This window comes from Hypanus sabinus, chromosome 7 (assembly GCF_030144855.1).
Source record: "Hypanus sabinus isolate sHypSab1 chromosome 7, sHypSab1.hap1, whole genome shotgun sequence".
NCBI lineage: Eukaryota > Metazoa > Chordata > Chondrichthyes > Myliobatiformes > Dasyatidae > Hypanus > Hypanus sabinus.
In genome coordinates this window covers 31447985-31464961 of record NC_082712.1, presented here as the reverse complement: position 1 = coordinate 31464961, position 16977 = coordinate 31447985, and the positions used below count along the sequence as shown (strand labels likewise).

The following is a 16977-nucleotide window of genomic DNA, read 5'->3' as shown; positions in this document are numbered from 1 at the left end:
GAGAGATGATCTCAGCGAGCTGGGAGATCTGGACTATACACATGAGTATTCTACATCTATTGGCCAGCTGATGCCATAGTGGCATCAGCGCCGGACTTCAGAGCAAAGGTTCGGGTTCAAATCCAGCCGGCTCCCTTGCACGCTTTCCATCCGTGTTGGGTTGAGCATCGAGCTAGCAACTTGGCCTTGTAAAAACAAGAAAGCCTGCTAAAAAAAAACCGCTGTCACGATGGTGTCTTGATGACTCCACTTGGAGTTAAGGGCTTTCTTCTTCTATTCTGCATCTATTATGTGCTTGTATATGTAAGAATTGGGGAGTGTTGAGACTCTTTTAATTCTATAATGTGTTCTTGTATGTGACTGTTGTTAATGCGTTTTAGCACCTTGATCCAGTGCTGGATTAACCTAGTAGCAAAAGTAGCGTATGCTACGGGCCCCACACTAAATGCTTCCAGGTTGCAATTGGCATCTCACCTTATTCTCTGTTGTACGCTGTTGTTTTCATGTTGGGGGTGCTGCACGGTATGTGTGTGCAGGCGTGTGTTGGCTCCTTGCTGTGTTGTGGTGACCTTGGTGCTATCTCCCATGCTCCTAAGCTGCTGCAGCATGTGCTGTTACACTGCAGTGAGCCTGCGACAAGGGATGTGCGACTCAACAATCTTATGGGACCCAGTTCATGATTCCTCATTTTTTTCCTGATTTTAGGTAGTCCGAACCAGCTCAGGAACATACAAGATTGGATTAGACTGTGAGTTTCAACCTGCATTTGCCAATTGAAATGGATTTCGATAAGCAACTAAACAGATAATTTTCAGAACACTATTCCTAGTTGGTTGTTGAGTGCATGTGATCTACATGTGCTCATAGCCACAACAGTCACATAAATTTGTAATTGTTCATTAGTTTTTGTTGATACCGCTACTTAGCTTTTGTAACATAAACTATTTGTTCTTAAATGCATATTTCATTAATTTTTTTCCATTGCAGATAGCAATGAGCAATAGGGCCATAGATATTGGACGTTATTATGCTTCTGGAAGTGCAAAGCGTAAAGCGAAGGAAGAAAAAGAAAGAAGAGACCAACTTGTGTTATCAAAAACACACAACCTGACAGAATATTTTGATGTTCATGGAGATGGTGATGGTGCTATAATGGCTGAAGCTGGAAATATAGGAACAACTAGTACTAGTGCGACAGAAGGCACGATACAGCAACAGCCAGCATCCATTGAATGCGAAAGAACAAGTACTCTAGTGACATTGGTGAATGGCTAAACAATCTAGATTTTTGTGATCGTGAATATTGGATAGCCAAGGGAAGTGATGAATGCCAACATGCTGAGAGTGACGTCTCTTCATCCATGCGATTGTATGACAATGAAAATAAACCTCGGCACTGTCAGAAGTCTTATTTTACATATGCTCATAAACCTACAAACAAGCAACATGCAAGAAATTGGTTATGCTATTCAGACAGCAAAGGAAGCCCATGTTTTCCATGCAAGGTTATGACTTCAGGATGTTCATCGAAGTTTAGTGAAGAGGGGTTTAATGACTTGAAAAATGCAAGCAATCTATTACGTCGACATGAAGAATGATCCTCACAAAGACAAGCTTTAATTTCACTGTCGATGCGCAAAAACAAAACTAAATGTGTCGATTCCTACCTTGTAAAAGAAATGGAGACTGAACAAAAGTATTGACGCACACTTCTAGAGTGAATAATTGAAGTTGTAAAGTTTTTAGCAGAACGAGGTTTGTGGTAGTGATGAAACTCTTGGCTCTCTTCATAATGGAAATTACTTGGGGTTGTTAGAATTACTGGCCAAGTTTGACCCTTTTCTGGCAGAGCATAAAAATGCTCACGCAAACAAAGGGGACATAAATCATACATATCTAAAACAACATGTGAGGAATTCATCAATCTGATTGGATCCAGCATACTGGATCACATTATCAGTGAAATGAAGAAATACAATTATTATTCTGTTTCATTGGATTCTACTCCAGATATATCTAATGTGGATCAGCTGACTTTGACTGTGCGCTATGTCATCAGTTACAGTCGCTTACACTTGAAGAGCTCATAAAGTGGTCATCAAATCTTATTAAATCATATCTGGAAGATCTGGAAGAAAGTCTTGATGAAAAATTTGTGCAGTTTACTGAACTGTTGAAAATTGATCTTGCTTCTCATATTGGCGCCAAACTAGACCTTGTAGTTACAGTTGTACAGTTCAATAACTGTCAATTCTTTGGAGTCATGCTTTCCAAATGTAGAAAATGCCTTGCACATCTATTTGTCACTCATGGTTACCAACTGCAGTGGAGAACGCTCATTTTCAAAACTGAAAAGGATTAAAAATGAATTAAGGAGCACCATGGGTCAAAACAGATTGAACAATCTCACTGAGCAATGAACATGAACTCTGCATGAAATAAGACATTTCCAGTATCATCAACAAATTTGCTCATGCTAAATCCAGAAAACTTTTAAATCGTAGTTTTGTTACTTTTGACATTTTAAGTTGATACCTACATGTAATTAATACTATTACTGAAGTGTCAGACATTTGTCATATTACCTGGCTGTATAGCAAATAAAAAAATGAATTACTTTACTATGCAAGTAAATAATTTATGTTTTAATACTTATACGCAATTTTAAAATTTAGGGCCCCTTTATAACATATGCTACAGGCCCCGCACTAGCTTAATCTGGCCCTGCCTTGACCCATAGTAATGTTGTCTCATTTGGCTGTATTCATGAATATTCAAGTATGATTGAATGACAATTACACTTGAATTAAATTGAAATCTATTGACACGATGAAGAAGATGGAGGACCTTCATTGCTTCCCTAAAGTAAGTAAAGTTAAGTTCTTGCACCTGGGATTGGAGAGACAAAATTACTCTTGAATATTGAACTATTTTATGTCATGGATGGAAACTACTTAGATCAGCATATTATCCTGCACTAATGCAGAAAATGTCAGCTGGGTCAGCCAAATAAAAAAAGTTAAGTTAAATGGAACAAAGAAAGGAAGTCATGAGAGCAAGAGCAATAGGGATCTATGAGAAACTGTCTGAGATAGGCAACATCTACATCCTCTTCAGCTCCAAAATAGTCTCTCATTTCCACAGCTTTCGTAATAAATAAATCAATCAATTAAATCATTTGTCTCAGTGGCCCACAGGTTTACATTGGCTTAAATCAATTATTTCACAAGTGATTTTTTTCTTCCAGGCTATCTTTGCTCAAAACATGTGGATACTTTATATCAGGACAACAGGGACATTTCTACACAGCTCCTCACAGTGAACTCTCTTACTGTGCATTGAATAATAAATCTCTACTGTTTTAAAGGTGCGATGCTAAGAATACCACCATCCTAAGCGGTAAAAGAACTGGGCAGAGTTGACACGACTTTATGAAAAGAAAGTAATGTTTGACAAAATCAGTTTGAGAATGGTTACTTGAAGTTCTAACTACCAGAATAGATAAGGGAGTAACGAGTGAATGTACTTGCACTTGTGGGAGGCATGGAAGCAGAGGTGGGTTGCACACCAGCGTAGTGACTAGCATAATACTTTACAGTGTCAAAAATCAGAATATTGGGATTCAATTCCCACCACTGTCTGCAAGGGGTGTGTATGTCTTGCCAGAGACCTTTCTGTTCCCTCCCACATTCCGAAGATATACAGGATACAGGCTAGTAAATTGTGGGTATGTTACGTTGGCATGGCAGTCATGGCAAGACTTGCAGACTGCCCCCAGCATATCCTCAGACTGTGTCAGTTGCTGACACAAATGACAATTTCATTGTATGTTTCGATGGACATGTGACAAATAAAGTTAATCTTTAATCTTTTCTTTACTGATAAGGTTCTGCACACTAACTTCTTAAACAAAATTTGAGCCTGTGAAATTGGGGTTAATATGTTGGTGTGTTCACTGAGGATTGATCTCCTGGATGTAACACAAAAGTGATTTTTGGATTAGGAGATTACCCAGTCCATACTCTAGTAAGATGTCAGAAATCTCTCCAAATGTTAACATGCAGGTTCAGCATGCAATTAGAACAAAACAGAAGCTGAAGTTGACTATTGGGTCTCTTATTTCCCATCAACAAGATTGTGTTTAGCCTTTACCTGAGTGCTACTTTCCGACACTAACTCAGCATCTGTTGATTCACTTGATAACTGAAGACTCATCATTTACTGTCTTGAACACAGTTAATGACTGGACCTCTTTTGCCCTCTTCAGTACAGATTTCCAAAGGACCACTACCCTCATATTTATTTTTATCTTTCACATGAACATCCAACCCTTTATTTCATCCATCTAATCCTGGACATCACAGCCATGAAAAACATCATTCCCATAACTACCCTACAAAACCAGTTAAGGATAGTATATGTATGAATGAGTTCACTTTTGTTTTTCCCAATGACTGAAACGTATACATCCAGTTTACTCAACTTCTCCTGGTACAACAAACCAACATCCAACAACTAAATTAATTTAGTGAACTCTCTATAGCAAGATTGTCCTTTGTTGAGCAATAAGACCTGACTTGAAAACAATCTTTAAAATAGTATCTCACCAGGACTCAATAATCAGAAAAGGCAAAATGGCTGCTATTCTTTATTAGAAGAGGGTTTGAGTCGAGAAGTAAAAGACAACGTGATATTATTAGGCAGACCAATTTGTAGGCTGTGAAATTTATCCTGCAAGGATAGATTAAGCAAATTGAGTTTAGAAGACTGTAAAATTGCATTGAAACAAAGAAAATTCACATAAGTGCCTACAATCAAGGTTCACAGTCTTAGTTTAGGGAAGGTTTGTCCAGGAATAAGATTAAATATTTTCATCTAGGGTACTGATTCTTAAAATTTTCTACCAAAAAAGGGCAGTGGAGGCTCAGTAACCAAGTACATTCAAGAGCAGATTGATCAATTCCTTCAACATCCAAAAAAACTATCAACTGATATCTGCTTATTGCAGGAAGTCTTTTCCAATGTAAAAGGTCAACCATAATCTAACTGAATAACAGAGAAGGCACCGTTAACAAATAACCTACTCCAAATTTGATTCCCCATGTCCTCATGGGGATAGTATAAAATGAATTGCAGCATCTCACCGAGACTTCTTTGGCAGTGTTTCCCAAACTCATGACTTCTGCTCCTGGGAAAGAGTGTGGTATTAGGCATACGCAAACACTTTTAGCTGTTCTTTTCCAAGTTATGCACCAGGACGATTAGTAAAAGTCTCATCATTCCTTTATCAATCTATATGCTAGAGACTTCTGTTCAGAGTTTGGGAATAACTTTGAAGAAGCTTAGATTTTCTCTTCAGTGTGAGTTCAGTGAGTTCCTCTCTCACTGCTCCCCCCCCTCATGCTTCACCCATGTACTCAAGCAGACTTGGACTTATCACCTGCCAGTTCTACTCCTTCCCCACCTCCCTGCCCACAACTTCTTATATTGGCTGCAACCCACTTCCTTTTCAATCCTGATGAAGTGCCCGGGCCTTCATAGATACTGCCCGACTTGCTGAATTCCTCCAGCATTTTGTGCATCTGCTCAAGATTAACAGCACCTGCAGAACCTCTTGAAGACAGTAGCTTTTTATAAAGCATTAACAAACTACCACCTTCTTAAGGGAGAATTAGGGGTTTTGCCAATGATACCCCCCATTCCACTCATGCAGATTTCAAAATATTTGCCATGAAGAGGGAAGTGGGCAAACATAATTTTTTGAAGAAAACCAGATACAACAGGAATTAGAATGAGAATTTCTTCAATGCGCTAGCATAAGTGGCCTCTTTGAAATTAGACCATAGTTCATAGGAACAATCAGGCCATTCAGCCTATCAAGTCTGCTCCACCATGGCTTATTTATTATCTCTCTCAGCCCCATGCTCCTGCATTCTCTCAATAACCTTTAACACGTTTACAAATTAAGAACCTATTAACCTCTGCTTTAAATATACCCAATGACTTCGCCTCCAAGACCGTCTATAGCAATGAATTCCACCACCTTCTGCCTAAAGAAATTCCTCATTACTGTTCTAGAGGGTTTTACGTATATTCTGCTGTGTTCTTTGTTCCTAGACTCTCCCACTATAGGAAACATCTTCCCCATCTCCAACCTATATTCATCTTTTCAATATTCTATAGGTTTCAATGAGATCCCCAGAGGCATCAAATGCTACCCACTTCCTTTTCAATCCTGAAGAAGTGCCTGGGCCTGAAATATGGACTGTTTATTCCCCTCCATAGATGCTGCCTGACTTGCTGAATTCCTCCAGCATTTTGTGCATCGTTAACTCTTTCATTCTCAGGATCATTCTTGTGGACCTCCTCTGGACCCTCTCCAATGCCAGCACATCCTTACTTAAATACCCTCAAAGCCACTCAACCCAATCGTTTCTTCATTGTTGCTGGTGACCTCAATCATGCTAACTTAAAAACAATCCTGCCAAAGTACTAGCAGCATGTCAACTTCACACCCAGAGGAGAGAATATATTATAGCAACATTCGTAGAGCCTACAAGGCTGTCCCTCTCCCACCCCCGATCACCCTGCACCCTCACCTCAGATACTCATACCACATATCTATTTTGCTAATCCCTGCATGCAGATCACTGATTAAACAGGCCAAACCAGTTTACAGGGAGATCAGGACCTGGCCAGAGGGTTCCACTTCAGCACTGCAGTCTGTTTTGAAAGCACGGACTAGAGTATATTCAGGGAGGTGGCTATCAATTATTCATCAATTCATGTCAAGGCCGTGGGTATACTTAAGGGGGAAGTTGGTCATTTCTTGATTGGTCAGGGCATCAAAGGGATATGGCAAGAAGGCAGGTGTATGGGGTTGAGTGGGATCCAGGATTAGCCATGATGGAATGGCAGAGTACACTTGATGGGCTGAATGGCCTAATTATGCTTCCAAGTCTCCTGGTCAAAATTAATGAATATGCAGGATCAGTGACATAGGAAAATGCATTGAGGTCGTTACTGTGATTAAACATTACACTACCAGGGTAAACCAGAAACCATGGCTGACCGCAGAGGATCACACACTGCTCAGGGAACAGGACACTACCTTCAGAATGGCAGATAAGATATCTCTAAGGTCAGCAAGAGCCATGCCCTCCTGTGCCATCAGGCAGGCAAAACAAGAGTACTCACAGAAACGTCAGACACCTTTGCATTACTAGGGACACATGGCACTTGTTGCAAGGTATACACACCATTACAGATTACAAGTACACCCTGCGTGTCAACAACAGCGACGCCTCCCTTCCGAATAGGTTGAATACCTTGAATGCATTTGACACCATGAATGATGTGACATTGAGGGAAGTCCCCTCTCCTCCTGAGGAACAGGCACTCTGTCTGGCTGCAGCTGAGCTGAGGAGGATCTTAGCCAGGGTAAACCCACACAAAGCTGTGGGGCCAGGAAAGATACTTGGTCAGGTCTGAGGGACTGTGTGGCCAACCTAACAGAGGTGTTAGCCGATATCTTTAATATCTCTTTGCAACAGTCCACTATCCATGCAGGCTTCAAGGCAGCCACCATCATTCTGGTGCCCAGATGAGTGACTGTAACTGGCTTAAACATTTCCTGTCCAGTGGCACTGACTTCAACAACGATAAAGTACTTTGAGTGACTGGTAATGGATCATATAAAACCTCACCTTCCAGCTACATCAGACCTTCTCCAGTTCACCTACCATTCAAATCGGTGAACTAATGATACCATAGCCATGACCTTCCACTCTGTCCTGTCCCACCTAGAAAACAATGCCGCAAACGCCAGGATGTTATTCATTTCCCTCAGTTCGGCATTTAACACAATCATCCCTCAGAGGCTGGTGGGTAAACTGTCCTCTGTCCACTGCCAGATCCAAGTCAAACTGCATCATCAAGTTTGCTGATGGCTGGCCTCATTGGCAAACAATGATGAGTTGGCAGGCGGAGAGGAGGTGGAGAGGTTTGTCAAATAATGTGAGAACAACGACCTGAAACTCAACAAGGGCAAGACAAGAGACATAATTATGGACTTCAGGAAGGTGCAAGTCAACCACTCTCCATTGCATATCACTCTGCCATGGATAGAGTGAAGATCACAAAAGTTCCTTGGTGTGTTTATAATGGATGATCTAACCTGGACCCAAACACCATCTACGTTTTCTGATGAGACTGAGGCATGCAGGGCTCCTCTCCCCCTTTCTCACAACGTTCGACAGGAGCACCTTCAGGAGTGTCCCCTCTAGCTGCATCATTGTGTAGTATGGAAACCGCAAGGCATCAGACAGCAAGCCTCTATAGAGGGTAGTAAAAAACTGCCAAGAGGATCATCGGGGCCTCTCTCTAACCTCCCCCCCCCCCTCCCACTTTTACTAAGGCAGTCTGAAGCACTGTTGAGGATCCCTACCATCCATCTCATAATCTCTTTGAGCCACTACAGTCAGGAAGAGGGTACAGGAGAATCAGGAGTAGAGCTGCCAGGAGGGTAACAGCTTCTTCCTTGAGGCTGTGAGACTAATGAATACCCTGCCACCACTGAGGTCTTGTCACAAGGGCCGTGAGCTGTTTAATGTTTACCAGCATTGCATACTACCCACATTGACTGACATTTTATTAGCTTATTCGTGGTAATATTTTGTTTTATGTGCTGTGTGTGATACATTCTGTGGGTGCCCCCTGGTTTAGGGGAATGTTGCTTCATTTGATTTTGTATATGTATAGTCAGATGACAACGCATTTGAACTTGAACACTGCTCACAATACTCCAAGTGCGGTCTGACCAATTATCTTATAAAGCCTCAGCATTACATCCTTGTTTTTATTTTCTAGTCCTCTCAAAATGAATGTGAACATTGCATTTGCCTCTTTTACCACCAATATCTGGTCTAGAAATTCAATGTACAAAAAAATTAACCAGACTCATCTTTTGGGACAAGTGATAAGGACAAATTTCTGCAGTTATAATTCTGTGAAGGAACACATGGATAGGTGTTATTTGAATCGTTTCCAGAATTTTTATTCAGCTCTCCTTTACATTTCTTTCCAATGCTCTTCCCCACCAACAAACACACAATCAGTGAACTAAGCACATTCTCTGGAAAATTTGGTTAAGTCTCTACTTGAGGATGCCATTAAGTTATTTGTATCAGATTATGATTTCTGAGCTGAGAGGGAACCTGGGAATGACTAATAAGCAAATAAGAGATTGTTTTAACAATCCATTTGTAAAGAGCAAACATACAACAAATGTTGCAATTAAACTTAGCTCTGTGAGGGTTGACTTGAGGCAAGATATGTGTAACTTCATTACACCCTGGTGTATTTGACAGTAATCTGAATCTCAATTGGATCAGTACAATTGCTCTCAGCTCAGTAAGACAAGAGTGATATAAAACTAGATTCTTGTTCTTATTGCTATCCAACACTTAATGTACTTTGAGTTGCTGTGGCCATTGTGGTACAAATAATAATATAGGACAAATGAGTATATGTGTGTACATCTTGAATTAATCTTTTACCTTGAGTTTGCTGCCTTGAGGTCACAGAAGTGAGTTAGTACAGTCCGTACAACATCATTGCAAACAACCTTAACGATGTCAATGTTACTCAGACGAGTCCTCAGTTGCTTTGCCATTTCCCAGAAGTCCTCTGAAAGCATCTGATACAAATGTCCTTCATCTTTGCTGATATTCGCGTACCAAGAAAGGATGTAGTCCCTATAGCTATAGTCAAAAACTGAAACACAAAGCAAACATACAGTAAGATCACTATGAATGCCGTACATTTCAAGCACAAAAGTACAAAATTTGTCTTAAGGTGAGTGACATTGTGAACTTCATTGGCAATACAATTCAACTAAGTAGTGCAAAGATCACGAAACAAGGGTATCATTGTCTGAGAATGGAACTCAAGCCAAGTCCAAACAGGAGTCAACAAGAGTTTATCATTCAAACTTCTATATGCATAAATATGCATAGTTAAGTACCAATTAACATACTAAGAGGCAGTCTGGCTCACTTGGTGATCAATAGATCAACAGAATTATGGCTCTGCCACAGCATTATGGATTTTCTAGCTCCAAAGTTCTGGAGTAGAATGGGGAAATTTTGCAATGTCAAAGACAAGTACCAGATAGAATATTAAAATAACTACAATCGTTTCACGTGGACATCTTGCTTTTTTATATTAATAAAACAAATATGCTTACAATTTCAATAAAAGGAGGCAGTAATAATTCACATTACTGTCAGAAAATCAATGACAAAGGGATAATCATTAACTATTTTGGAGAACAGGCCCAATCCCAGAATGTTTTTCTCATCTAACAAAATTACATGGTATATGCCTTAAAGTTTCATGGGGTTTGAAAAGATTGATGCAGGAATGTAAGCTTGCTTTAGATGGACTGTGTAGAAACAGGTTTTACAAACTCAAGGCAAGAGGTGGCCATATAGAGCAATGGCTCTGGGTTCATATGGATCCTAAGGGATATAAATGGTGAGATAATTAATGTGTTGGTCTCAATTTTCAGATGACAACTGTATTACATTAAATGAGAACTTAAGAACTAGGAGCTGATCTGGCCGTGGACTCAACTCCATTTACCTAACTTTTCCTCATAATCCTTAGTTCTATGCAAAAATCTAACTGTATCTTAAATATATTTAATGAAATAAATGCTTCCCCGGGCAGAGAATTTCGCAGATTCACTGCTCTCAGGGAAAAACAGATCCTCCTTTTCTAAGTTCTAAATCTATTCTCCTGAATCTTAAGGCTATGTCCCCTAGTTTTAGTCTTATGTACCCAGTGGAAACAACTCTTCTGCTTTTATCTTGACTATCCCTTTCATAATTAGAGGACATGATTTGAGAGTTAGGGGGCAGAAGTTTAAGGGAAACACGAGGGGGTATTTCTTTACTCAAAGAGTGATAGCTGTGTGGAATGAGCTTCCTGTAGAAGTAGTAGAGGCCAGTTCAGTTGTGTCATTTAAGGTAAAATTGGATAGGTATATGGACAGGAAAGGAGTGGAGGGTTATGGGCTGAGTGCGGGTAGGTGGGACTAGGTGAGATTAAGGGTTTGGCACGGACTAGGAGGGCCAAGATGGCCTGTTTCCGTGCTGTGATTGTTATATGGTTATATAATTCTATAGGCTTCAAAAAAAAAAATCCCCTTTCATTCTTCTGAATTCTAGTGATTATAGTCCCAGGTGACTCAAATCTCTCCTCATCTCCGGAATCGACCCGGTGATCTCCTCCACACTGATTCCAAAGTCAGTACTTCTTTCCTCAGGTAAGGAAGCCAGAATTGCACGCATTTGTGTTAACAACCAATGCATCCTAGGGATGTGATGGGGACAACGCACAAGTGTCGCCACATAGTCCAGTGCCAACATGGCCCAGAACAACACAACACAAACAAACAAAACACAAGAAGCAACAAAACAACGATAAAGTAAGCCCCTTTCCTCCCTCGCGTGCAGACACACATACAGTCCTCCAGCTTTCAGTCTCCTGGCTTCAGCCATCAGGCTTCAATTTCTGATCAAGATTTGGGCTCCGATCTTCAGCATCAATCCCTGGTCTAGCTAATGATGGGACTCAGATTTCCAGACTTGAATTCTAGCTGCATCCACTGACCACCTCTCAAGCCTCCTGCTTGCAAGGCCTTTGAGCACCGAGGGAAGCCTGGATCTGTACTGATTAACCTGTAAGTGCAACTTCAGCAAGCATAGCTGACAACTATTTCTGGCAAACAGGAATTTTGGGCTATGAACAGTTCTCATAACTCTACAGCATTCATTTCCCATAACTGTCTCACCATACATAAAAGAACAGCCTCTTGCTCAGGGGAAGATGATCAGAAAGCAGTTTCTGTGGTGTGGTATTTTCTGTAGTCCAAAACTGGTCAGGCCTGAAGGGTACTGTACAGGGGCTATCAACTGTAGCTCAGAAAGTTTACCAGACCAATTAATATCTGAAATGAGGAATGGCTGGAAAAACTAGGCTTGCATCCACTTAAATTTAAAAGATTGAGGGGAACTTGATTTCAACTAAATATGATCCCGAGAGGTACAGTTAGCTGCATGCGCAGAGGACATTCCTTGTGAGAAAATCCAGAACAATGTGCCCTGCTAAAAAACATAAACAGGTCTGACACCTTTCATCAGAACTGCTTAGAGGTTTGCAAATTCCGGGGGTCGTGGATTAGAGTGAATGAGGCAAATGAAAAATTCATCCGATCAATGTCCTGTCAGAAATTGACACGTACACTCAGTAGCCACTTTAGTAGCTATCTTCTGTACCTAATAAAGTGGCCACTGAGTGTATGCTCGTGATCTTCTGCTGCTGTAGCCCATCCACTTCAAGGTTTGATGTGTTGTGCATTCAGAGATGCTCCTCTGTGCACCTCTCTTTAAGGCATGGTTGCTTGAGTTACTGTTGCCTTTCTGTCAGCTTAAACCAGTCTGGTCATTCTCCTCTGACCTCTCTCAGTAACAAGGCATCACCACCCACAGAACTGATGCTCAATGGGTGCTTCTTGCTTTCTGCACCATTCTAGCCGACTGTTGTACATGAAAATCCCAGGAGATCAGCAGTTTCTGAAAGATTCAAACCACTCCATCTGGCACCAACAATCATCCCATGGTCAAAGTCATTTAGATAACATTTCTTCCCCATTTAGACCAGATGCTTTGTCTGAACAACAACTGACCCTTTTTGACCAGATATGCATGTTTTTAAGCATTGAGTTGCTTCTACATAATTGGCTGACTAGATATTTGCATTAATGGAGTGCGCCTAATAAAGTGGCCACTGAGAGTATAGATCAGGCCAGAGGGAGGTATGGCACGGACTGTGAAGTTGGGCATGTTTAAAAACAAACACTGTCCAACTAAGAGACAAAAATTAAGCAAAAATATTTTTTCTCTCTCAGAAGATTCCCTTCTTCAAAAGCTTTCAGAACCTGGACCTTCAGCTGTTAAGAGTCATAGAGTAGTATGGCACAGAATCAGGCCCTTCAGCCTATCTAGTCCATGCTGACCCAATCTCATCCCTAATCCCATCTACCTGCACCCAGACCATAGCCATCTAAACCCCATCCTTTCCATGTACCCGTCCAAATTTCTCTTAAATGTAATAATTGAACCTACATTTACCACTTTTACTTGAAGTTCAGTTTATACTCACCCTGAGAAGAAATTTCCCCTCATATTTCACCCTTCACCCTAAACCTATGTCCTCCAGTATACTCAACCTGAGCCTACATGCATTCACCCTTTCTATATCCCTCAATTTTATATAGCTCTGCAAGATCTCCTCTCATTTTCATGTGCTTCAGGGAACAAAATCCTAACCTATTCAACCTTTCCCTATAATTCAAGTGCCAGCAACATCCTTGTAAATTTTCTCTGTACTCTTTCAAGGCTATTGATATAGTTCCTGTAGGAAAGTGACCAGTACCACACGCAACACTCTAAATTCAGCCTCACAAACTTCTTATGTAACTTCAACATAATATCCTAGCTCCTGTACTCAATGCCCTGATTTATGACACCCAATGTGCCAAAAGCTGTCTTTACAATACTATCTACCTGAGACAGAGCAAAGATGTGAAAGGCTCATATGAATAAAAGGGAATGTAGAGATGAGTTTGCAATGGAGCTTGTTAAGTGCCAGAGTGGCCTCTTCCAGTTTATAATTTGTATGCTCGTACGTGAAAAAAATTTCTTCACTCAAAACGGAGTGAACCTTTCATATTCTTTACCCCAGGAGCTAAGTGTTACAACTGAGAATGTTTCAGGAAGAAATTGATAACTTTTCAGATATTAAGGGTGTGAAATTATTACAGTAAAGTGAGTTTAAATCTAAGACAGGATCTCACTGAATGGAACAGCAGAAACATAGGTCTGAATAGCTTATATCTGCTTGGATTTTTCATCTGTTTCATTTAGGAACATGTTCACTTTAATGCTGATCTAACATAAATAACTCTGATATCAGAAGAACCTATGATGGGCTGGAATGATGTCATGTACTGACTAAGTATGCTACTAGTAATACCTGTTAAGTAGCTGTCTTTATTTGCCATAAATAGTCTGATACTACAGCCTGATTTCCACCACACTTTTCAAAGGCATGGGCAGGGTTCTCAGGCTGAAACTGCTGTACATCTGCAATGACACACAATCATTAAACTTACAGGAAAGAGGCAGCCATCTGTGTACATGCTGGCTCTCTACCAGAGGGACTCAATAGTTCCATATCCTGGCATCTTTGCAGGAGCCTTGCACAACATTCCCTCAACCAATTTATATTTATTCAATTCCCTTGGAGACCACAATGCCTCCTCCACGTCTGAAGGCAATGCTTGTCAGATTCCAACCTTGCACTGTGTAAACAAGTTTTTCCTCATGTCACGTTTATTTCTTTTGTAGGCATGATGCATCTTAGTGACATCTGGTATCAAAATTATCACTTTCCCCAAAAGATACATGTCTAACACAGCATTGTGTAACAGTTGGTCAAAAGTTCATACAGAACTAAAAATAACAGTTGTTTAACCATATCTTCTTCTTTTTTGACAAGACATAAACATGTGACATCTGTAACCTTTTAAAACTATACAACCATCCAATAATACTCATCAAGGATTCCCCCACCACCCAGAACATGCTCTCTTCTCACTGCTGCCATCAGCAAGGTGGTACAGGAGCCTCAGGACTCACAGCACCAGGTCTTTGAACAGTTATTACCCCTCAACCATCAGGGTCTTGAACCAAAGGGGATAACTGCAGTCAACTTCACTTGCCCCACCATTGAAATGTTTCGACAACCAATGGACTCTCTACCTCATGTGGTCTTTCATTGATTATGCTATGGTTATTATTCTATGGATTTATTAAGTAAGCCTGCAAGAAAACGAATCTCAGAGTTGTATACGGTGACAAGTATTTTGATAATAAATTTACTTTGAACTCTCCATTTTTCCCCATTTCCAGTGGTAGCCTTTAATGTCTACTGTGTCAGTCTCAAGCTTAGAATTTCATTCCTACTCATTCTCTGTCCCCTTTTTATTCCATCACCCCATCCCCAAAAACAATCCTTAAAACCCATATGCGTAATGAAGTGTTTGGTCATCTATCCAAATTTCTCCTGATGTGTTATGCCTGGAAATAGATTGCGGAGACAAGGTGGAGCAAAACCATAAAAGGACAGGGAATACTTTCCACCACTACTCTCCCACAGATGTCAGTCATGGAGAGATAACACACTGAAACAGGCTTGTCAGACCACCAAGTTCATCTATCACTCACTTATACTCATCCTACATTAATTCCACATTTCTTCCCCTCATATTCTCATTATCTCCAAAATTTTATCACTCACCTACACTCGAGGTAATTTACAGTGATCAACCCTGAGATACGGGCAATACAGAAAACCTGGAGGAAGCCCACACAGTCACAGGGTGATACATGTAAGCTCCACATAGAAATCACCCAAGATCAAGATTGAACCTAGAGCTCAAGCACGAAGAGGCCATGGCTCGACTACATGCATTGCTGCCCCCAGCGCCCCCACCCCCCCCCCCCCCCCACTTTCTGGACTAGAGTTGTTGAAAAGGATGACTAGGACATAAATTCAATCACAAAAATACTCTTCAGATTTCAATCAAAGCTTCTTAATGGCTATTTGACTCATCCTTAAAACTATGGCATTTTCCCAAATCTTTTGGATAGGTTAATAGTAGGCCTCCGCCTCTCAAGGATAAAGATGGAGCAGCACAAATTGCCCAACAATTTGTAATTATTTACCACGTATTTTCACCACAAATTACCAGACAATACCCACTTTAATAATGCATTGCAGATTAAACCAGCCACTATTTCCCAGCAACTGCTGTATCTTTGCATCCACCATCACATGGCTCTACCATCCCACACTAAACCACAGACACAATGAGAGGAAAGCAAACCTTCTGAAAAGATATTCACAAACATTTTTCCACTAGCGTATATTCAGAAAAGAGTCTAACCAGAGTTAATCTTTTCAAGTCTTTTTTTATGATTAGGCACTTAATTTGAGCTTCTAAATCATTTCAACTTTTATACCTTGTCAACTGTGGCCTAATTCTTTCCGCATTACTAAATTGATATCCCTCAATTTTTATATCCAAGACTTTATAGCCTATCCAACTTGGGAGACTTTGAACATTCAATGGCCCTTGTCTCTCTCAAAAGTAAATTGAAGCTCCAAGTATTTATGTTTACTAATAATGGACTTAACAACACAGATTAGAATATAACACTGCAGGATGAATCACAGACTCCCATTAGTTTTAAAGCTCTTCATAATTTTGCTTTTTGTATAAGTAATAAAAATCACAACTACTAGTATTACTCCAAAACCAGCATGGAAAATCTTTGATGGAATCAAGTAACAGCAATAATAAAAGACATGCTGTGATATAACTGGCTTAATTAGTTGTCTCGCCATAAACTGGGACTGGCCTAAACTCATTTATTATCGCATTTCAGCCCATGATATTTAAGAGCTTCCTTTCGATATTTTTTCATTCGATGTATCTTCTAAAATTTGTGAGCTGTTATATCATAGCACTTTCAGATTATCTGAAACACCATTATAGCTAAAGGGATATGGGTTGCAGGCCACAACAAAGAAAACCCCTGTTGCAGGTGTTGCTCAGTTTGTTGAGCTGCCAGCTACACACAAACTAATCCAGGTCACTGAGCAGAAGGGGAACTGGGAATAGATTGCATAACTCATTTTTTCTACAGCAGCAGCTCTAGGGTCTCCTGAGGGCAACTTATAATAGATACAAAAAATTCAACTGACATCATTACATTTGTTGGCCTGCGAAATGGCACAAAGCATCATACCCTGAAAATGCGACACATTCATCCAACATTAAAAAGA

At 40.4% G+C, this 16977-nt stretch overlaps 1 protein-coding gene across 5 annotated transcripts in view; it reads right to left on the bottom strand.

Moving 5' to 3' along the window:
* Positions 1–16977, bottom strand: part of snx25 (sorting nexin 25) — a 302483-nt gene that overhangs the window by 175641 nt on the left and 109865 nt on the right. For all 5 annotated transcript variants that reach the window (XM_059974381.1, XM_059974379.1, XM_059974382.1 and 2 more), the window contains exon 4: positions 9558–9774. In XM_059974381.1, coding sequence (XP_059830364.1) covers positions 9558–9774 — 217 coding nt within the window. The remainder of the gene's footprint in view (positions 1–9557; positions 9775–16977) is intronic.